This window comes from Salarias fasciatus, chromosome 2 (genome assembly GCF_902148845.1).
Source record: "Salarias fasciatus chromosome 2, fSalaFa1.1, whole genome shotgun sequence".
Taxonomy (NCBI): Eukaryota; Metazoa; Chordata; class Actinopteri; order Blenniiformes; family Blenniidae; genus Salarias; species Salarias fasciatus.
The window spans coordinates 4,406,653-4,430,250 of NC_043746.1; the positions used below are offsets into that span (position 1 = coordinate 4,406,653).

The 23,598-nt window shown below is 48.2% G+C and overlaps 1 protein-coding gene across 1 annotated transcript in view; it reads right to left on the reverse strand.

Moving 5' to 3' along the window:
- LOC115404442 (centrosome and spindle pole-associated protein 1-like) overlaps nt 1–23,062 on the reverse strand; it is a 34,259-nt gene extending 11,197 nt beyond the window's left edge. Inside the window, 11 exon segments of the mRNA XM_030113780.1 lie at nt 70–142; nt 3,626–3,798; nt 6,544–6,622; nt 6,717–6,771; nt 8,005–8,135; nt 8,251–8,341; nt 9,464–9,574; nt 9,726–9,851; nt 12,079–12,135; nt 20,909–20,974; nt 22,889–23,062. Coding sequence (XP_029969640.1) covers nt 70–142; nt 3,626–3,798; nt 6,544–6,622; nt 6,717–6,771; nt 8,005–8,135; nt 8,251–8,341; nt 9,464–9,574; nt 9,726–9,851; nt 12,079–12,135; nt 20,909–20,974; nt 22,889–22,945 — 1,019 coding nt within the window. The 5' untranslated portion in view covers nt 22,946–23,062.
- Nucleotides 23,063–23,598: the final 536 nt, after the last annotated feature.

Sequence of the window (23,598 nt, forward strand, 5' to 3'; positions counted from 1 at the left end):
CCTTCTGTTTCTGACCGAACCCGTTTTTCACAACACAATCGCAGACCGAGGGAGACGAGGGAGTTTCACCTGGGCTCTCCTTCCTCTTCCGCAACCTCGTCATCCTCTTCCTCACTGCCGCTGTACTCGTACTCTGGACCCTCTGGAGAAGAAACAAGGAGACGAGGATCTTTGGTTGGACATCAGCGAGGATAATCGCATCAAATAACTTTATTTCTGGAACGATCCTCGGCTTGGCACATTCGCACCAGTCGCCCCGCGTCTCTCGGGCCTCCTGTAAAGTGGCGGGCGATGTGGCGGCGGCGGGCGGCGCTGAATGGCTCTGATGTGTCGGCACCGTGGCGGGAAGCGAGCGGCCTTCATCGTGTAGCGCCGCTGGTAGTTTCCTCATCATCAAAGCCACAATAAAGAGCAGCGGGCGAACTCGCCGACAGTAAAGTAACCGACGGTCGTCTTCTGTGGAGGAGGGATTGTTTTACAGTAGCCTGCCTGCAGAGCAGTAAAGTCGTCCCCCACTGAAGCCGACTCATACGTGGGAACAACTCTTCCCTTCTGTTCGGCCTCTTCACTCCAGGCGAGTCATAAAACAGTGTAAACGTTACAGGGTCGCCTCATTAGCTGCAACAGTTGGAGCGCTCATTAACTCATTTATCTGATCGGCCAATCACAGGACTGCAGCGGGTTTTCAGTCATGAGGAGAATGGAGAGACTTTTAGAGGGAGGGCGTGAAGACATGTCTGAGCATGTCCACCAGGCAGCAGAAGACCACAGGAACAGGAAGCTGAGGCTCAAGTTCACACAGGAAGAGGAACCCTGGACCACTGACGAGCAGCTATGGGAGGGAAAATTGCTATTTTTAGTAGCGAGGAATCTAAACTTATTACTTTTCCCAATGTTAGTTACCACTGCTGACTGTAATATGAGATGCGGTTCTGCTTATTATAATTCTATAATTCAGCTGGTTTTTCCTCCTCTGGAGTCCATCTGACCAGGCAGAGATACAGCCGTACAGCCCCGATCATTCAACGGCTGCTTTTAAATGGAAGTGCAGGCATCTATTGACATACACCTTGACAGTAGAAATGTCATATAAAGTTATGAATGAAATGTGACTGGTGTCTTGTCTCATAGTAACACACGGCTACATTTAGATAATTTAGGAGAACGTAGTGTTTCCTGTTTATAATTTATTCCGTCAAGTGTCCATTTATTCCATTAATCACACGTTCACAGAGCTCAGATGAAGTGAGAACGCCTGAGAAACGTTTTGCAATTACAATCTGCAAAAAGTTGCACCTTGGGAACAGTTTTCAAAAGGTTGTGTTTTCAGTGGCTCTACGCACTGTCGTGTAAATAAACACCGAAAACACAACGAAAGCTTTCTATTTTCACGTGAAGACAGTCCTGACTGTTTACTGAGGTCCATCCTGTGACGAGCCAGGTGTTTATAATGTTTTGGCCAGTGTGTGTGTGTGTGTGGGAAGAGCACGTTTTGGATTAATAGCTGCACTGTGGAGGGGACATCCAGGGGACATTTGTTATTGGTTTTGTGCTTCTTGTTGCTCATTTGTGAATATCCTTCTTGCACAGGGGGAAACCATTCAGCAAATATACTTCTTACTTCCCATAAAAGCTGCAACCAGTTTCCCAAAGGCAGCTAAAATATTCCTTTTTCTGTAAATACAGTCTGAGTGTGAGCCAGCGGCGCTTCTCAGCCAGATGTCTGACAGCTTATAAGTATTGAAACAGTCTTTTGTTACGCGGCGCGGACCGGGGACGGCACATTAAAACTCACCGAGACGGGCCCGTCCGCCTTTCTGCACAACAACATTTGGCCGACATATGGCGCCGGGGCGGGCCGGGCTCGCTCCGGCCCCGGGTGGACGCTCCATATGCCGGCCCTAACAAGCCGAAAGGTAACGCGACACAGGTGTGTTCGCTCCGAGCGGAGCGGAGAAGGAGGTCAGGTTTAGAGGAGGAGGAGGGGGAGGAAATCCCGTCCATGTTTCTCTGATGTCACATTTGGCTCATGTTGTGTCTTTCTGAGCCAAAGCTGCTGCTGAAGACGAGGGAGGGGTGGAGGGGTGGGTTGGACCGGTATTCACTCACAACTGGGGCAGTTTCAGCTGCTTTCTATGTACATATATATCTTTAGCTTTCCAAAACACAAACCTTCCTTGTCCTGCAAGCTGAACAAGAAAGTTGTTTTTATTTAAATGTAGTTTTTCCCACGAGTCCCAACACAAACCGATGGTCTTATAATCGTTTTTACTGTAAAGAAGCAAACAGACACTTGAGAAAAGAGAGAAACGTTCTTAAACACCCTGCATGCAGAAAGTGGAGCAGTCATTAGAGTGTTTTTATAAGCTAAGAGAAGATTAGAACCAGATGGCGGTTCTGTTTCCGCCTTCCTTCCCCTCGGCTTCGTCTCGGTTTCTCTCTCTCTCTCTCTCTCTCTCTCTCTCTCTGTCTGTCTGATTCCTTCCTGTTATCACCGTCTCTCTCTCTCTCTGTCTCTCTGAATGAGGGAGGATAAACCCTGCAGATGAGCGCTTCTTACGCCGGCTGACATTCAGCGTGAGAACAAAAGAAGAGCAGAGTCATAAATATCTTGTCCTGCCCCCCCCCTCCTCTGTCTCACTCCTCATGTCGGCTCAGAGCGTCCAGGACGAGCAGCTCGTCCACAGCGGGAATGAGGATGAGCCGCTCTCAGACTTTCTGCCCTCCATACTTTGAATTCCCGTCCTTCCTCTTTCATTCTGCCGTGCGATTCAGTCCCAAGTGCAGCAGAGAAGGGAGGAGAAGGTCAGCTGTGCAGCAACCCCAGGATCCCCCTCGCATTTTATCTCTCACCAGAGTCGTCTTGAGAAATCACGTCTTACCTGCAGAAGTGAGCATCAGGATGGAGCTAAACGCCGATAGAGCAGCGGCGTCAAACATGAGGCCACAGCCGAGGGGCTGAGATCTGGCTAAAACCGCCAGAAAACGCTGCTATCTCAGAGAAAACATTGATTTATTTTAAAATCTGACTAGACACAACAAAGCACAGAGACCCGAGCTGAGATACCGCGATTCTGCCATGAAGGCTGGAACATGAGCATCAGCCTGAAAGCCACGCTGCCAGGGGGAGCTCAGGAAAACGTCCATAATGCAACAGTTATCCAGACATTTCACCGGATTCTGGACCAGAAGGTTTCATTAAAACAGGCTTTACGTGGAGACTGTTGTCACTTCCGGAAGGAATTCATTGATTTTGTGAAAATTTCCATCGCAGATACTCTGCACAACAACAAAGAGAAACTTCAGTTTAGATTCAAAGGTCATTTTGGCTGGATTTGAGTGTGTGTGACCCCTGAACTCAAACGTGTTTTCCACCCCGGTTCGTTTACACCAGCTGTGATTTAGGGCTGAATCATTCAAGTTAATCTTTTTATGTGAATTATTGAGATTAATGGCGCATTTCTCTCACAATTAAAACTCTGTCAGCATTAATCTGCATGAACGCACAGTGGATTAAAACCTCATTCATCACGGTTCAGTCAGTCTCTGAAGTCTTCGCTGACTCACATCATACGAAACCATCGTCCAGTATCCGTGTACGAGGCAGTTCCTAAAGGTTCCTCACCTTTCTCCCTCTTCTTCCGGGTCCGGTCCAGGTGGTCCTTGAGCATGATGCGGACCTGCCTCTCGTTGGCCAGGTCCCGGATGAAGGCGTGCCGCAGCAGGGCCTCGGTGGTCGGCCGGTGGAGGTGGTTCTTGATCAGGCAGCTGTCCACGAACGACAGGAAGCGCTTCGACCTGCGTCAGACAGAAGGAATACACGCACGGCACGTTTTTATTTCAATCGATAAAACAACTGCTCCACACTGAAAAGTTGAGCTTATCTTGGAAAAATAAGATCTCGGGAACTGCATCATGAAATCTAAATAAAGTTCATCGAGCTAACAAGAAGGTTGAATTCTTTCTGTTCTGGATCATTTTCAGCAGTTTCTTCGTCACAGAGGTCCAGTGGAGGACGTGCTTCAAATCAACCTTTGATTATACAGTCAGTCCTAAACGAGCTCTAAATAAAGAGAGTCTCTTAATCTTTATCATCGTCTGATAAGCTCATCCCTTTCTTCCTATTCATCCTTTCTTCATTCGTTGCTGACTCAACAGAAGAAGAGTTCATAAATGAAATAAATAACATTAATGAGTAAATGCAGCTACTGTAGAGGCTCATGTTCAGGGTTTTCTCACATTCTTCGTGAAATAATTCCTATTATTATTCATTTTTCCCCTTAAAACCAGCTGTGTCCTGATGTGAGAAAGAGCTTCCAGAATCATGTGCTCGTAATTTGACGCCAGCTTCACAGTCCTACAAGCTGCTGCTGTGGTGGTAAGAAAGGACTGTATGAAGACAGAAGAGGGAGAACTGTGTCTGAAATGTGTTTATCAAAAAGAAAATCAACACCCAGACCTCCACTGAACACGCGTCTGTTGATCATAAATCACACCGATGAGCTGAACCAGCGGATGTTTCTTTAGGATTTACACCTCAAAAGAAGTCTTAAACAAGTCACTGCAGCATTCTTTTCCCCAGAAAGTCCAGTTTGTTCTGGTTCGCCTGCTTCTGGCTGTGCTCTCCAGCAACAACAAGCACCAGCTGCCTGTAATTTCACACCAGGCTCAGAGAGATACTGAAATCGAGCTGATGTCGGCAAACCTCCACCACAGTCTGAAGCCCGATATCTCCCCTCAAAGCGGCTGCTGAGCTTTACAGGTGAGCCGAAACAGCCACGAAACCGCTTCTTAACCAGCGTCAGAAAAAGAAAACAGCAACTGATGGCTCTGAAACTCTGTTTACGCTCACACGGTGGGATTCAGCTCAGATGTGGAGAGATGTCACCGCACATTGTGGTAAATCGACAGGCTATAAATAATCTCGCGTGTGAAATGCTTCAGCTGAGCAGCAGTTTCACACACACACACACACACACACACATGCATACACACAAAGAGGAACAAACAGGAAACAGCTTGGTTGAAAGAAGTTTTCACGATGGAAGTCAGAGCATCGCAGACATGGTAGACTTTTAACGAAACTCTTAAATGTTGCATTAAAATTAAAACGAGATCAGATCGTCTGTTTCCATGAAATAATCTCCACTGCTGGAACAAGATCAGGAGCAGTTCAGACGCAAGACTAAGACAAGACCAAGACCAGAGCATCCCACAACCGAGTCAAGGCCAGCGTCCCAAGACCAAGACTAAGACAAGACCAGAGCATTCCAAGACCAAGACCAGATAATTCCAAGATCAAGATAAGACCAAGACCACAGCATTCCAAGACCCAAAAAAACAAAAAGACCAAGACTAGAGCCACCAAGACGACAGCATCCCAAGATCAAAAAAAGACCAAGACCGGAACATCCTCGGACCAAGACAAGAGCAAAACTTCAAAAGGCAGAGACCAAGTCAGGACCAAGACCTTGAAGATGTGGTCTGGAAACTAGTCTTGAGTCCTACCAACACTAATGATCAGGCTATAATCAGAAAATCAACAAACATTGAAAATGCAAGTTTAAAACACTGCAGAAATGTGCATCATGTGAAAAAAAACCCCTTTAAGGAGCGATTCAGGCTTTCACAGAGGACACGTCCCGATCGTCAGCCACTGGAGTCCACTCACCTGGACAGCGAGAGCTAAAAGAAACTTCTCGATGAAAAAAATTAGGAGCGATAAAAGCAAAGTGTACCTGCAGTAGCGTTTCCTACACTCTGAGACGTGGTCTGCTGTCTGAGCTGACAGAAAACAGGGCGTGCGTTGGCCCGGAGGCAGGGAGAAGCCTCCGCACCGTGGAGGCTATTAAAAGCCGGCCTGTGAACCAGAGTTTCTGACACCATGAATACTGAATGGCAGACAGCTTGAGATCAATCCGAGGGGCTGGTTCACGTTAAAACTGAGCAGAAGGAGAGGAGAGCGACACAGAAAGAGCCTTCCTTCATATTCTGGACTTCCACAACAACAGTCTCTCACTCCTCACTGCCACAAAACATATTTATATCCTTCTTCCTGGCTGTGCAGCTCCTGTCACACACATATATCACATATACCGTCTGACAGTGAGGAGGAACTCTGCTCGGTGGAAGACGACGTTGCAGCACTTCAGACTGGTCTCGGTCTGGACTCAGCTTCCAGGAAGTCACTCTTAAATCATTTCTGTCCTCCATCCTGTCGGCATGCAGTGGTGAGCTTTAGTAATTTAACACCTGCTTCATTACATAATAAACTGGAAATCTGTGTGCAGCTTGTCCAAACCGTCACAGACGTCTGCAGAGTTAAGATGTGGCCTGAAATCCTCCTCGGTCTCTTTTAAGTTCTGCTTTCAACGATTCCAGCGAGCTTGTGAGATTTGAAAATGAGTGTGCAGGAGTGTGTTTTGTCTGATGTTCTGATGCATGAAACCACTTCAAAGCTCTGCCGCGAAAAGACTAAACAAACCTGTCACAAGTCGAGGTGCGGTGAGTGTGTGTGCGTGTGCGTGTGTGTGTGTGTCTTACCACTTTCTGGATTTGAGTTTGGGCGGAGGGTTTCGGGGGATGAGGAACAGCGCTCTCATGGGGTGCATGTCGCACAGGGCTGGAAGAGGAACAGGAGATGAAGGGAGAGAAGTGGGAGAGCAGACCCAGCGGGCCCGGCGGACTGTACGGGCGTCTCCGGCTGTTTGACTCACGAGGAGCTCCTTCGGCCATCTCCAGAGCCGTGATGCCCAAAGACCAGAGGTCGCTCTGAGAACGGGACACACAGGAGGCATCGGTTCAGACCTTTCACTCTGGACGGCCTCTTTCTCTTCTTCGCTGGGCGAGCAGAGGGCGGCCTGACAGCGGTCCTGCTGCCTGCACCATTTAGCCATATAAGTATAACATGGTCTTGAGTTTCCAGTTTTTATCTGTTTTTATTGTAAATACTTGTTTGTTTTTATTAACGTTATGCCTCTCTCCTTTGAGTATTTATCCTTTCAGTGGTTAACCTTAATTTAATTTAACTTGATTTAATTTGACTTTTGTGTCTCTTATCTTTACTGTGGATTTCTCCTTTCGTTATTTATCTGTACCCTGCTGAGAGCGCGGCTGACCGGACTCGAATTCCTAGTTTGTGTGTCAAACTGGCCAATAAATGTTTCTGTTTCTGATTCATCTGGGAGTTACCAAAAAACAACACTCGACCAAACAGGCCTTTGAAGGACGTGTTGGATTACAAAAAGTAACTTCCAGAGGAACAAACAAACGGAGGATGATCCTGTGATGAATTCTACCTCCAAGTTTAGAGGAAAGTGACATGAAAGGCCTTCAAATGGGAACCATCTCCTCCTGATAGACCATCATACGGTTTCAACTACAGTGAATCGCCAGGCCTGATGACGTTTCTCCAGTGAGCTGCGTTTAATACATGAAGGGAGTGTTTGCACTGTCAGGGGAAAAGTCTGTTTTTATCATTTTATTATGGTAGAATATGGTCGGTTCTCATGACTGAAGTGTTTTAATTCCACAAAGGGTTCAGTGTTGTGTAGAAATGGTGTGTATTTCTGACTGAAAGGGATTTTTATGGTGTTTAATAAAATGGAATATGACTGAATATCTGCATGGCATTTAAACTGGCTGGACGCTCCCATAATGCATCACTTCAGGAGGTCAGTTTCCACGTTAAGAAAACGTCAGATGATGCTGTTAACTTCTCGATGGTATTTGGACGGCAACAAAAAAAGGTTTTTCAGTGAAAACAGAAAACTTTCTGTGTGTTTTGAGCGTCCGTTTACACCAAGGCAGAGCGACGACTTCTGAAAACTTCTCCTGAGGTGGAACTTTTGGAAAATGCTTCGAGTCTGTCTCCATGGAAAAGGAGATTGAAACACGGTGGTGTGAACGAGGCCTTTGGGTTTCTATGAGGGGAGTCTGTATTCGCGCTGCTTTGTGGCGGCCGGGCGGCTTCGCAGAGCAGAGAGCCTCCGGATGGTTCCGTACCCTGTAGTCGTACGTGGCCTCTGGGTTCTCGTCGCAGGCGATGACCTCCGGAGCCATCCAGTACGGAGTACCGATGAAGGTGTTCCTCCGGCCGATCGTCTTGTCCAGCTGAGCCGAGACCCCGAAGTCCACTGCAAGAGAGGCAAGCGGGGGGCGGGGTCAGGTCTGGGAGCGCTGAGGTGTGTGTCGGGAGAGCGGCGTGTGTCGGGAGAGCGGCGTGTGTCCGGAGAGCGGCGTGTGTCGTACCCAGCTTGACTTCGGCGTTCTCCGTCAGCAAGACGTTCTGTCCCTTGATGTCTCGGTGGATCACATGATGGGAGTGGAGATGGGAAAGACCCTGCGGGACGGAGCAGAGACACGTCCATTCACAGTCAGATGACCGCCGTCGGTCTGAGCTCGGAGCTCAGAGAAGAGCTGCCTTGTGAGGAGGGGGGTTTCTGGACACACTCCTCAGAGCTGGCAGCAGAGGCGCACGGCCTCGGCGTGTGTGTTCAATACTCTTCAAAGGAGGTTAAACAAACAGAGGAAGTGGGTCTTATTCAGACAATGACTTCACCGTGGATGCCTCTGTCTGTGTGTGAGAGTGTGTGTGTATGCGTGTGTGACGGTGAAACAATGAGGAGACAGCATGGCTGACAGCCGCACAGAGAACCCTGGACTCAGTCCAGAGAACTCTGTCTCTCAGGAGTTCTCCTATCGGTTCCTGATAACGGGCAGAGACGTCCAGCCTGAGCGGAGACGAGCTGATCACAGCTCCTGTGTTCCTGCGTTTGGTAGAGCACCTCGTGATGTTCCATATCGATAACCACAGCATCTTACAGATCGCAGCTCTGAACGGGCCTTTTATAATCAGAGGATCAGCGGCTCTGCTCTGATGCTGAAAGTCTCCTGTGACGGCAGGAACTCATTCAGTCCGACGCCGCCGAGCAGGAATCACAGTTTTCACAAACTGTCTTCGGGAGGAAAAGGCCCCGGGGAGGAGATCTCTGCTGACGCGTCATGCACTGATCGTCCATGCATGCCAGAGATTATGGTCACAACCCGGCTCGGTCTCTGCTCAGGCAGCGTCAGCTGCAGCGGACTCAGAGGCAGCCCTTCAGTGACCACTCGTATCTGGTTCATTACAGCCTGAATCATTACTCTTATTATTATCTTTATGATAGGTGTTAGCTAAGTTACAAGAATATTTATTTACATGTTCATCACTGATTCCCATTTATTTTGATTCCATAATAATGATAATAAACCAGTAATTATCTTCACCGTTAGTAGAGAATTCACACCGCCTTGCTGTTTAGTTCTTGAAAGTCTCTAAAACAGACTCTTTCCTCTTGTGAGACTGAGGGTTTATCTGCAGTGCTGCACCAAGATCTAAAACATTTCTGCCCGTTTTGAGTAAACCGGTAGGAAGCAGTAGGTGAGGGAGAAGTATCCGGGTATTTCTGGGCTGCGGCCTCACCCTGAGCACCTCTCTGCAGATGTAGGCGATCCAGTCCTCCTTCAAGCAGTTTCCTTTGGTCTTCTTCACCAAGTCGGTCACGGAGCCGGCGCCACAGTACTCCATCACTAACTGCACGGAAACAACAGCACAAGAAAGAAGAAGGAAAACATTGATTGGACACACAGCTGCCGGCCGACGGGCCATAAATCTGTCTTCTGCTTTTAAAGCGAAACATGTGATATTTCAGACAGCAGCGATGTGAAGCGCAGCAGGTACAGACCCAGAGCTGGTGGTCCTGTCCCGCAGGACCCTTCTTAATGAAGGCTCCGTAGTAAGTAGCGATGTTTCTGTGGTGAGAGTAACTTTTTAGCATGTTGATCTCCAGCTTGATCTCCTCTTCTTCCTCCTGAATGGAAACACAGAGAGGAGACATGGTCATCCATTTCACATTTCTCATAAAAGAAATAAAAGAACATAAAGCTGATGGTTTCCAGGGTGGGGGTTTGTCAAACTTTCTTTCACCAGCAGAGTCCATAGAAAGAGCATCACGTCCACACCCAGACAGAGAGCACATCCAATCAGAGCCTCCTGTAACCCCTGGACGACCCTTCACCCCGGCGCCTGCTCCCACTTTCCAGCAAAGTAACTGAAGCTGGCGGCGGTGAGGAGACGCCGGGACTCGCGGCCCGGGACAGGAAACACTCCGCGTCGCTTTCTGCCGTCTCGCTATAAATCCTGGAAATGACTCCAAATCACTGGACCCCCGAGATCCACCCGGCGGCCCCGAGGGGAGCAGGGGTGAGGAGGAGCGCCGGGGGTGGAGGAGGTGGAGGAGCGGCCGTTCATCAGAAAGAGGAAACAAGCCAGAGATTCTGCCCTCCGTTAAATCTCCAGGACGGGACGGGAGAAAATGACAAGTCAGAGGCTGAACTTTCACCTCCATCTCAAACACAAAGCCTCCTGCAACTGCTCTGTGTGTGTGTGTGTGTGTGTGTGTGTGTGTGTGTGTGTGTGTGAGAGGAGGAAGATAATAGCCAAGCATTTCCTGCTCAAGACTTTGAAACACAGAAGACCCAGAAAACCAAAACCACAGAAGAAACCAGCAAAGTGTAGAAAATGTTTGGAGTCAAACTTGTTCAAACAACTGGAAACTGGACGGGATCAGCTGGAAAAAAGAAAAAAAAAAGATCAAAGAAAGAAAGAAAGACAGTAGCTTGTTGTTTTTTTCTATGAACAGATAAATAAGACGTCCAGAAGAACTGTCAGCTTCGAACTGGTGAAACCGAAGAACAGCCCTCCAGTTTTACTTCTAACGGCGAGCTGCAAACAAGGTAATCCATCTCAATTCAGAATGTGTTTCACGTTTTTTGTAGAAATCTGCAAAGTTTTCAGTCCAGTTTTATTGCTGTTTGTGTAATTTAATGTTGGACTGTCTGCAGGGACCTGTCCATGTCCCTCACCCCGCCTCAGACAACATATAAAGGGACAATATGATTTACAACATCTGTGTAGTTTAGAAACAGTCTCTAACTACCACCATCAGCAACAGGAATTTATTCTTTATAGATCATTTGTTAAGATAAACTAAGCGTGTCCGGTGTGAACCGGGGTAAGTCGGGCCTCCAGAGATCCAGTCAGACCTTCTTCAATGAGTTCAGCTTCAGCTGAGCTCATCTGCAGAACACAGACCTGAAACACCGGCTGACCGTCCACCACATGTTCCTACAGCTGCAGGTGTAAAACAAGCACATTAAAGAAGTTCATGGTTCAGATTTCACCCTTTTGCTCAAAACAGTCGAAGTCAAACCTCCAGCCTCGGTCTGCAGGAGAGTCTTTTCACCCTCAAACTAGTTTAAAGCACAATAAGTCACCATTACTGTTCTATGATAACCAAAACAATCCAACAATGAGGCTTTTAAACTCTACAGCAAGCCGAAGTTTAATATCAGAGAGATTCACCTTAAAAGCCTTTTTTTTCTGAGTGTAAACAGAATCTCAGGTGATCCCCGAGCCGAGCTGAGCCGAGCCGAGCCGAGCCGAGCCGAGCCGAGCCGAGCCGAGCCGAGCAGCTCCCCGATCCGGTTGACTGCAGCCAGCCTGTTCGGTCTGGACTGCATGAGCAGACGCTCACTAATACACACACCGACGTCTTGATCCTGAGCTCAAACCGGTCCCCAGGCGGATCGCTCGTGACCGGGACCTGGTCGCCCGTCTGGGGCCTTTGGAGGCTCGGGGCCGGGGAACCCCAGAGAAGACAGAACGACCACAAAGCCCCGTCTGTGGCTCCAGCTCCATACTCTGCTGAATTCTGGAAGCTTCCCCGGCGCTCGCCCAAAGCCGCCGACAGCTGTTTGTCGTGTGTCCTTTGATGCTGGCGGTGCTGCCCGGGCTGCTGAGTAATGTGCGGATGCGGCTCTAGAACATGCTAAGACGCTTTCACAATGACAGCACTCTGAGCGAAGACAAGAATGTGCGGTATGATACGAATGGCGGGTACGCCAGAGAGCCATCCCAAGACACGCCGGAGGAGCACCGGTGGCGGTGGACCCACGCTCCCACTCAGCAGAGGAGGCAGTTCACGTAGAGGAAACACATGGACGTGAGGTGTGTGAGTGTGACTGAACAGACGTTACCTCTGTGACCTCCATGACCTTGATAGCTGCCAGTTGACCCGTCTTGACATGACGACCCTGATGGGAGAAGGAGGCGGAGCCAGTTAGGACCACGACACTTTTGAAACAGTGATCAACTCAAGTCCACACATCATTTTTAAAGGAAACATACCAGCTAAACACTGTAAGTAGTCCACATTCCTCAGAGTAATTAACACAGATTACTCTGTTAATTCTCTTCAAACATCCACATTTCACCAAGGGAGAAGTTTCATCTCAGTGGAGCTGATCTGAAAAGCGATGCGTAATCGCTGAGACGATCTGGGAAACAACTCAAACACCTTTGTTCTTTTTATTCACAACAATCAAACCGATGGAAAAATCTCAGCAGGGTCTTTCTGTGAAGGGAAACGAGGGTGATGCTCACTTCCAGGTCAAGGTACAAAAATGGAAAATGGAAAAGGAAGAGGAGCAGAATGGAAACTATACCTGAATAAACCAGATAATGGAGGGAAAAAAAACCGACCATATAGTAGGTTTAATTTAATAAAACCAGCCGGCCTCATCTGACGGAAACACGTTTTTTTCCACGCTGAAACCCTCCTTTCTGAAACCCTCACTCCGACCCGACGTCGTTCTCAGGACTGTGAAGCGTTTGTCAGGACCGGTGGACGCTGACGTGTCCACGTAACTTCCTCTTGTGAGAGGCGCAGTCAGACAGAAGAAGACATGACACCAGATGAAAGAGAGGCGAGGGCCTGAGCTGCAGAGAGCAGCCGGCTGAGGAGGAGGAAATTGAAAACCTTGTCATGAGTCAGAAAGCTGACAAGATACTAGAGGAGCTGTTCTCTGAGACTTCAGGCTGTGATCTACCGCAGGACTGAGTGTGTGTGTGTGTGTGTGTGTGTGTGTGTGTGTGTGTGTGTGTGTGTGTGTGTGTGTGTGTGTGTGTGTGTGTGTGTGAAACAGACCAGAGGGCATGACAGATCCAACTCCACTCAATCAGCCTCCTGATATTCAGGCCGAAACAGAAAAACTGAGGCGGAGAGAAAAGCTGGTAATAAAAGGAACCTGCTCCGACGTTAAATCTCAGAAACACTCTTTTTGCTGTTGTAAGTCGCAGTTTGTTAAGTCTAGTGTCTCATTCAGCCATTTACACAAGAGAAATAAGCTGAAGAGCCCCGGAAATGGACGTGGAGCCAGTGCCGGTGTCGACAGGACTGTGAGTCTGCTTCCCTCTGTGATCCTCTGCCGCAGTAAATCAAACCAAACTTGCCTGAAAAGCCACAAATACGCTCAGTGGAGTCACGCGGCACAGCCCCCTTTTCCCCAAACAAGCAATTATTTCCCTTTTATAAGGTCACCTCCTACAAATGGCTCCCACTGCCGCGGTGGCGAGGAGATTTCATCCCCAGACTCTGGTGTGTTTTGGCTCCCATCCCAGGAAGAGAGACTTCGACAGGATGCGCTAACAAACAAATGGGATGTTTAAGAAAGATCAAATATCAAAACACACCGTTTATTTCCCAACCTAATTTGTGTGGAAAATGGAGGCAGAGGTCTGACCCATCCGGAGATAAAAGCTGTGAACGGCGAGCACGGAGATCTCGGTTCGGTCCGGCTTTTCTTACGTCGCGTCTCATAAACGGAGCCCGAGGGCCACAAGGGGATGAAATGTGATAAAAGTCCGACACAGAGAGAGCAAAGACGTGTTCATCTGCCCGGCCACTGCTGTGAATGCTGAAGCAGGACAGCGAGCTCAGTACCGATCGGTTTTCACCGTTAAAGACGAAAATGAGAATTTATTGGGCGACAAATAAACAGCGACCTGCATGTAGTGAGCTGTCAGCGAGATATTACATTCATACGCTTTAAAAGCAAAGAAATATATATGGAAATGTACTTATCTTTAGCAGTACCAGCTTGTTATTAATACATGGTTGGATTGTAAATCATTTAAAACTGGGTGAGAAAATGGGAACAGCTGCTGGACGGTCACTGCAAATACACGTAAGAATCTGTGGTCATGATGGAATAAGGAGGGAAATATGGAAGTAATATAGAAAAACACGATAATTTAGAGTTTTCTGTCATTAAAAACAAATCCTGAAGTAAAATAATGAAGCTGGCATCGAACTACAAGTACTGCCTGCAGGCCGGACCGCTCATTGAATATCATCTGTTAGCCTGGACTTCCAATGCCCGCTATCCAACGTCGTTTTATGTGATTTTTGTTAATATTTTGCTCAGTATGTCAACAGTGTGCTTAAAGGATCCTCTTCTCAGGAAAAAGAAAGATAACTGAACCTGTTTCACATAATTACTGAGTCAGCTGGACTGCAGATCAGCAGGAAGTCGTAAATCTGACGGTGCGAGCGCTGCCAGCCGAAAACATGAGAGCGTGTGATATCCTCAACCCGGGGAGATCGAGGGATTTAAGGGGTGCAGACGCTGAAGTGGAGTGTCGACGACGCCACGGGAGGCGGAGGTGAAAACGCTGCGGCCTGCTCCACCTGGAGATTCACCAGCAGCCATGAACACCAGCTGATCTGCAGCACTGCTCAGGGCCCGCCCCCCCCCCCATCCCCCCACCCCCCCATCCCCCCCACTTCCTCGCCACGGCCTGGATTTCATCCCAGATTCGGGCACATTGTCTCTGTGACTGCGACAAACGGTGGCACTGGAGCGGCCGCTGGCCCGACTGGGATAAATAAGGAAATGCCCTTCCTGTCCCCTCAGACTCGGCTGTGTCCGTCCGCCGCCGCCGCCGCCGCCGCCACGGCGAGCTGATGTGAAAATCTCTGCTATTTATTAACACTGCAGCACACACACACACACACACGTTGTGGGGAACTTTCACTGACGTAATGCACTTGTTAACCCTTCATGTTTGGCATCTAATCCCGAATCCAACCAAATTTTGATTTAAGGACGATGTCTTAATCCCACATATGCTAATCGGCTTCAGGAGAGACGCTGCGAACGCAGACAGCAGGCGCAGACAAGATGTTCACTTTCACTGAGTCTCTGTTCGTCCAACTCTCTGAGCGTCTTCCTGGACAGTGTTGTCGGGGCTTTCGGAGTGAGCCGTGACCGGAGGCGAGGCGGTGGATCATTAACGCCGGCAGTGCAGGTCGCGGCAGCGGCGCTCACACAGCTCTGGAGTGTGTACCGGCAGTTTGATCTCTCTTTTTAATAAACATGGAGGTTAAAGGACACGTGTACTGAAGGTGTAACTGATGAATAATTAATAAAAATGAGTTCTAGAGCAAAAACCAGCAGCTTCACACAAAATATAAAGAACAGCTGAACACTCAGTCTAACGACTGGATTTTCAGCTAAAAGCTTTATCTCTGGTAAAGTCTGCGTTGTTTTTTTGTTTTTTTAATCACACATCTTAAAACACCAGTTTAGGGCCAAAGGGGCTGGAGTCCATCTTATCTAACAATGGGTGAACACACACACACACAAACACACACATTCCCACCTACGACCAGTTCAGATGACAGATTTCCCCCCGGCAACGGCTGGAGTGGAAACGCATCACTTTCATGTCTTCGTTTCAGAAAAGTCTGACATTGTCCGTGGCTGCCGGCATCGCCCATGAAAGTTTTCCGTTTTCACATTTCAGGGTCGAAAGCTGCTTTTCACAATCATCACTTCTAACTGTGGGTTTCTGCTTCCTCTATATGTGTATTGACCTGGTCTTCAGTTGGTTATTATAAAGCATGGCTCGCTCGGCCTGAGGGTTGTCCCTCCCGGGACGTGGTCAGGCTTCTTTAAACCGTCTCAGTGGTGTTTCGTGTGGAGCTGCTGTACTTCCTCATTTTCCTGGTGCTGGGCTCTTCCAGCTCTCATGGGGGGCTGGGTTCCTCCTCTCTCAACAGTTCTCATCTGCCTCGCTCCCTCCTCCTTCCTGTCTCTCTCTCTCTCTCTCTTTCTGCCTTTCACCTCTGCCTTCCTTCCTTCCTTCCTTCCTCGCTCACTTTCCTCTCCTTTCTCTCCTTTGTCTCTCTCCAAATTCCTCTGTTTTATCTCAAACGCTGCATCCCCACACCGAGTTTCTCTACATCGAGACACAACAGCTCCCTTTAACAGAAAACTGCGAGATACAGAAAATCAAGAACTCACTGACCACAGAGAAGTGATTTTGCGGCCTCAAAATTCACATTTGTTTTTTTTTTGTTTTTTTAAACTGGGTCAGCAGATGCGGCTCTCATGAGTAAGTGAAGAGTGATGATGTGTGGACAACAGAAAGGGAAGTGACGCTTCTGAAAGCGGAAAGGTTTGAGGAAGTGTGAGTGATTCACTCTGCGTTCAAGCCGTCCGAGGCTCGGCGTGGCGTCACTGCGGCGTGGATCTGAGGAGAGACCGTGTTCGGACCGCGCAAACAACCAGAGAGAGGAATCGCTCACTGTTCCATCGTATGGAGAGATAATCTGAGCCTTGATAACATGTTTGAACACTCTCCTCAGTTACTCAGCTAAACTGTGAAAAGTCGAATCTTTTATCTGCAGCGAGCTCCTTACTGTCACCGAGTGAAGTGTGCAGCGTCAGCAATGACCAGGTCTTCAGATCACACACACACACACACACACACACACACACACACACACACACACACACACACACACACACACACACACACACACACACACACACACACAAACAGGGCGTTTCCATGTTTGCAAAAGGAACTTCCCTTTTCTGGAAGCCACAGCTATAGAGTCATCTTTGTGTGTGTGTGTGTGTGTGTGTGTGTGTGTGTGTGTGTGTGTGTGTGTGTGTGTGTGTGTGTGTGTGTGTGTGTGAGGACCGTCCAACAGAGCATCTCATTAGCTTCATGTTTTCAGGCCCTCGGCCTTTAGACAGCTCGGAACCGTTTAGCTCCAGAGAATCGACTTCGACAGTCGCGTCAACTATGTGAACAACGGCATAAACCCCGAGAAAATTCTTGTTTTCCCACATATGCGGAGAAGCCGAGGCATTCACTCAAGGCTGAATTCTTTGTCCCGAGGCCTCGGCAGGACTGAAAGTCGACTAATCACATCTGTCTGTGTCCGGAGAGCCACAGCGCTCCAGCAGCCGGCAGAAGATGCTCCGCTGCTCGTGCCCTGCAGAGTTGGGATCACTTCTGCTTTGAGGGTTTGTTTCAAGGCGCTGCGAAACATCACCTGCATCTGAACCGCACAGGCCTTGTGTTGCGTTTCACTTCGCCTGCCAAGAGCTACACGGGTGGAGTCCGTCCCAACCCGGTCAGACACTGGCTCCATTATGGCCCAAACACCGAGGCTCTGTTGTGAGGTTCTGGGCTGAGGGTCATGTTTGACACTGTGTTCTCCTCATTCTTACCAACACGTCGTACAAACGGTTGCTTTTTTTAAAAGCACGTTGTTTCCCTGAGTTTCTCTGATTCCAGCAGGTCTTCAGATGTGGCGAGACGCCGCGGTTCCTGGAGGCACCTCGGATGAAAAAGGCCCGACTGTGTCGAGTTTTCTCCGGTCTCCTCGGACAGCGTCTGTTTCAGCGCGCTGGAGACCGGGAGGCCGTTCCGCCGGATCACAGTGAGGGTGGGGTTACCGAGGTTCGACCGGCATGTTGTCGGGTTTCTGACTAGCAACTGGTGCAGTCAAACAGAGGACTGGCCCACAATGCTGTGCAGCGTGAGTCACGGCTTCAATCGACTCCTGATGTGAGACGCAGGTCAAGTGGTGCAAGGCTTCGCTGCTGAAGCTAACGAACTGGTGACACAGCCTGAGTCGGGTTAGAAAACATTTCATCTGCGGATCCTTTGGACAAACACATAAACACTCCCATAACGACTCCTGGAGCTACTTCCTGTGGTAAACTCCCATGTGGGGGAGGAACAACATGCCTCTGTTACGCCACTTCTTTCACAAGTAATGGATTACTCATATGATATTTACTGTCAGCATTAGCAGGGGCTGCTGACTTAGCAGTTGCTGTTGCACTGATCTCCTGTTTACAAGAGGAAGAGCAAAGCAGTAGTGCTAAACTAACTCAGTATAAAACAGCGTTTCTGGAGGAAACGCACAGTTTCATTTCAGAAAAGTTTAACATTCAGTTCGTATGAAGCAGACCATGAAACTGGACTGCTAGAATGAGTGACTCGCAGCTAAAACTACTGAAACCAAAGCTGTCAGGAGAATATGGACTTTGAGTCATGGCACTGGAGGCAAACGTTGTTATTGTCCAACTACTTGTAAATGTGCAGAGGAACTATTTGCTACAGCGCAGAGCAGCGTTTGAGAAAAGATTCATTTTCCCTGGAGAAAGTGTCGGAGCGTTTCCAGAAACCAAATACACCACAAAGGTTTTCCATTTTCACTCGGAAACACTGCAAACGGGGTCTCTGTCTTCCTGGCAGAGTAAGAATTCAGTGACACTGTCAGGAGCGTTAGCATTAGCATCCACAGTACCTCTAATGCATGTTGGGAGTTCATCTCGTCTTTTTCTTCTTATCATCTATAAGACTGTGGAAAATTGCTTTCCTGGAGGCCATGCAGTGGCTGATTAACCCAAACAAACCCAAAAAACACGTGTACCACCACTTTTTATCCATCCAACTGTTGCAACTTCAGATAAACTTTGAGAGTGACTCAGTTAAGAAAGTGAAAAGGAGGTAAGCGGAAGGTCAGCGGCCGCTGCTCACCTATGAAGCACTTTGGATAAAGCTGTACTAAACTTTTGTTGATCTCTTATCAGCTTCAGGCAGGTTGGAGGCCTGAACCAGCTGCCGCTGGGTTTCCTCTTCATCTCGCATTGCTTCACACTCGAAATGCGGCGTGACGACACTTATAAATAAACAGAGGAAAAGCCCAGATGCTTTGTCAGCAGCTTGTCTGCGAACGTCAATCCGCAAGTGGCTGTTTTTGGAGGGGGCTCTGTGTGTGTGTGTGTGTGTGTGTGTGTGTGTGTGTGTGTGTGTCTGCAGCAGAGCTTATTGTTCTATAGGCCCTGTTCCTGTATTCCTGTCCCGGTTTCCCATGATGGGCCTCTCTCAGCTCACACTCTTAGAAAGTGTTTGTTGGGTCTACATGGATAAACAAACCTTCGGAGTCGCCACTGAAGCCTGACTGACGGCGGGTTGCACTGCCGGACAGAAACGTCACGAGCCAGGATAGTACTGATTGGATCCAAACACTAAAAGAATTCCTAAAAGGTTTGGACAGCATGGAAAACACTCAGGAAGGTCGATTCCAATGTCAAAAAACAGAAAAAGCTCTCGGATGAAACATGTGGCGTTCTGTTTATTGTACCACTGTGAATCACTGGAAACATCGCTTTAAGTCGTCCTGCATCGAACTCCTTCCCGTTCATTCCGTATTTGGCGATTTCCTCCCGTTAAAGCATCAATGAGCCTGAGTCACGCCATGAGATTTGCGATCTCCGCCCCGTGTGTACAAGCGCCCTGTGTAACCGCCGACACTGGCCTCACTGTCCCGCGCATCTCTTGCTGCATTTCCTCTTTCAGGAAATCAAGTGCCAGTTTGTTGGCACACACCCACTTTCAGTCTTCAACTTCCTGCTCACACACACACACACACACACACACACACACACACACTGGAAGCACACTCTGAGAGCTACCTCTACCTTCAGTCCGAAGCGGTTTTGGAGGGTGGAGCGCGTTGGCGTTACACGCTGCTGTTAGTGTGAGATGGTCATGTGGCGTCACTGTGGCGTCCGGTCTGTCTTCACGGTGTCAGCTGACTGTTAGAACTGAGTCATCGCGTTTTCATGTTCCACCTCGACGTCTGAGCCCTCGGTGAAAACACGCCGGGCTGACCTCTGGTACTCCGAAACGCGGCTTTGGTCTACAGACCTCATTCTCAAAGTGGGTCGGCTGGCCTTGAATACAACACTAGTGGCTTCTCACACCAAGCTCAGCCAAATATAACGAGACTTGACTTCACAGCGCTCGTGTAACTACATATCTGTGTGTCGCAAGATACAGTAACTCAGAAACTTCCAGAAATTCTGGTAAACTTGATGAATTTTGTAATAACCTGCCACCTAATCCCAGTTTGTTCTCTGTTGCCTCATAGTCAGAGGTTTCTCCGCACGGCAGACCGGGTCTGCAGGTCATGCCCTTTAGTCCTGTTTCAAGCTGGAACACTTCCTCACTGGTACATGCAGCAGCTTCGTGACCCACTAACGTCTGGGTTTTTTTTTTTTTTTGTTTTTTTGAAAACCGAAACTGCACTAAGGTGGGGCAATGTGCAGTTTGGTGTAATAGCATCTCAACACATCCAGCTTTCGAGTCTAAACACGGCTAAAACACCTCTCAGCAGACCACAAACCACACACACACACACACACACACACACACGCACACAAACACAGATATTGCGATAGGGAAGTGAGCTCCACCCAGGCCCTTTAAAAGATGCTGCAGATGTGAACATGTGCTGCAAGAGCTGCAGGATATTTCAGGTCCTTTCTCTTCTTAACTGGAAGATGCTTTAGCGAAGCTTTACCAGAAGCGGCGCGTCAGGAACAGAGTAACCGCCATTACAAGGAAACAAATCACACCTGAAGGCATTTGTTTGCACCATTCCTGCTACGTGCATAAAAGTTTTGTTAATTTTTGGAAAGTGACAAACAGAAGATTTGCTTAATAAATAAACTTGCTTCATCTGAGTAAATAAAGCAACGTTACTCAAATATCAATCTGACTTCTGTCAATCACTAAAACGCTGTGGTATGCAGTGATTGGTTGATTGTGAAAAACAGTGAGAAGCTGCATGAGCAAGCTGGTAAAAAATTGTTGTTTTTGCTGCTGAATTTTATTTCTTAAGGAAAATGAAAGTCCAGACTTGCTGCCTACCTTGTAGACTTGACCGTACGTTCCATTGCCAACCACTTCAACCAGCTCAAAGATGCCTGCTGGATCCTGCAGGGGAGAGAAAACCAAAACCAAAACATGATTAACATTTTGAAAAAAGCATTGTCATCCCCAAATCCCTGATGCCGCGTGATTAAAATGTTTCCCCGCATTGATAAACCTGAATGTGGCCATTATGAAACTCCTGCAGCGGATATAGAGAACTAATTCATTTAAATCAGGAATCCAGTATGTGCTGGGAACCAGAAGAAACCTGGAGGGTTCAACCTCTGTTTAACAGCAAACTAATCCATGATGAATACATGAAACTTGAAACTTGAAAATATGCATTTCAAGTTTGGTTGGTTGGTTGGTTGGATGGATGGTTGGTTGGTTGGTTGGATGGATGGATGGTTTGTTGGTTGGTTGGATGGATGGCTACGCCAAACTTCCTGCCCCACTGATTGCTATCATGAAACGAGTCAGATTCTTGCGATCAAACGGCGCTTTAAGTCACGTTAAGTTAACAATGACCAGACCAAAACCCAGCTACCAATACTTTCAGTATTTCCTGTTTTTGGACTAATTCTGATGTTTTAATCGATGTTGACATCTTTACATCATCACTATATTTAGACAATTAATATTCTTTAATAAACTTGTTGATGAAAACAATTCTCGTCTAGTTAAGACGAGAAAAAAATCCTTCTTCTTTATCATGCGATCAGTGATGTTAAGGCCAAAGATATGCCGAAAGGCTGACCACAAACACGTGTCTGAAACTGAAATAAAGAACAAGAAGAAGTGAAATGCTTTTGGCCTTTAGTGCAGAGTGTCAGGATCGGTATCACATCCACACAGGCCACGCTTCCTCTGGCTTTATGGTGTCGGATCAAAACGGACATCACTGCTGTCACACGTAATCTTCAACAGCAGTGTCATGTTCACTGATACAAACACTACTTTGTCTGCAGTTCAATAAACCTGCGATCAACCGGATTTCTTGTGTCAGACTTTTTCTCTAGAAGAAATTTCTGAGGGTGGATTTCGACTGTGCCACCTCGCGGCTGAAAGCAGAACCACTCTGCTAGTTCCTCGATGGCCGACTTCCCCGGGCTGCACAAGCGCCGCTATTGTTGGGACGCTTGGTGTTGGTGTTGGACGCTCGGGGGAGACGGTGGGGAAAAGCCACATCTCAGGGTTTGGACTGACAAAGATATGAGTACAGTGGTATTTTTCTTTGAGTTGCCCAAACTGAAAGCACACAGGGGTTCCATGGTTTCGTGATCTGAGTGCCAAACCTGGACGTGGTGCAGCCAGGAGCTCTTGTTTTCACAGCTGAGCTGACAGCAGCAGATAAAACCCAACAAAGTCACAACGCAACAGGTTGACGCCAAGCGAAACGCTGGCGGCGGGGCGGACAGGGCTCGGCACTGAAGGGGTTAGACGGGGAGGGACAATGAGGAGTTATCCTTGGATGGGGACTGAGGAAGTGGGACAGCTGGAAAACAGGGAGCATGTCCTTGATTCTTCTATTTACACACAGGCCACGGCTTCCCTGGCTCTGTCTGCCACGCTCCAACACTCCGTGTCACTGACTGGGAATCAGCTCTACAGCAAAAACCGATTCCAGGAGCTGTGACCACTTGTTGCTTTGTTTCCCTTCAAAGTCCAGTAAAGCAGCAGCCCTGAGTACACACACACACACACACACACACACACACACACACACACACACACACACACACACACTGTCAACACAAACTCCGACAAGTCTGACAACAGCAGCAGGTCTGCTTTAAAGACGGGGAATGTGGAAGTGTTTAAGTTTTGGAGCACATCCCCTGAGTTCACTCTGAGGAGCCCCCCCCCCCCTCTCTCTCTCTCTCTCTCTCTCTCTCTCTCTCTCTCTCTCTCTCTCTCTCTCTCTCTCCTTTTTTTCCTCTTTTTCCTGATAAAAGCAGCGGATTCGGCCGTCCTCACCCTGAGAGCAGCCAGGTCGATGCTGTCCAGACTCCGGGTGGTGTTTTCTCTCGACATGGCTGCGGCTGGCGGCGGCTGCTGGAGCGGACATGGACGCGGACACGGCCGGTCCTGCTGTCTGTCCCCCGCTGAAGCCTCTCTGACTAACGGGCTTCTCCTCCCGTCCGCTCCATTCCGAACTTTCACGGGCGGCGTCAGGTTACCCGGCACGAGCGCGCACCGCTTCCGGTCCAGACTTTCACAATAAAACGCTCTGCGGCTTCCACTTGGTCTTAAAAGAGGATATAACTCCACATTTAAAGAATAATCACTTAGTTTTTATTCAGTTATGATTACATTTTCATTTTAACAAATTCACATTTAATTCCAAAGCGCTTTAAAGGCTTTAGTGTTTCAATGTGTACGTTTATTTGCAAAATAATGTCTTGCCATTTCCGGTTTGAAAGACGTTGTGTTTGTGCTTAACGCTTTTTCTTGAAAAGTCTTCATTTACCAACTGACTTGGGAAAGTTATGTAGTGTGTGTGTGTGTGTGTGTGTGTGTGTGTGTGTGTGTGTGTGTGTGTGTGCGTGTGTGAGAGAGAGAGAGAGAGAGACAGAGAGAGAGACACAGAGAGAGCGAGTGAAAGTGCGCTCGCGCACGCGCCCGTCTGGACAGATAGATAACTCTTCAGGTTAATTCACTTTTATTCTGGGAGACTAATCTAGTTA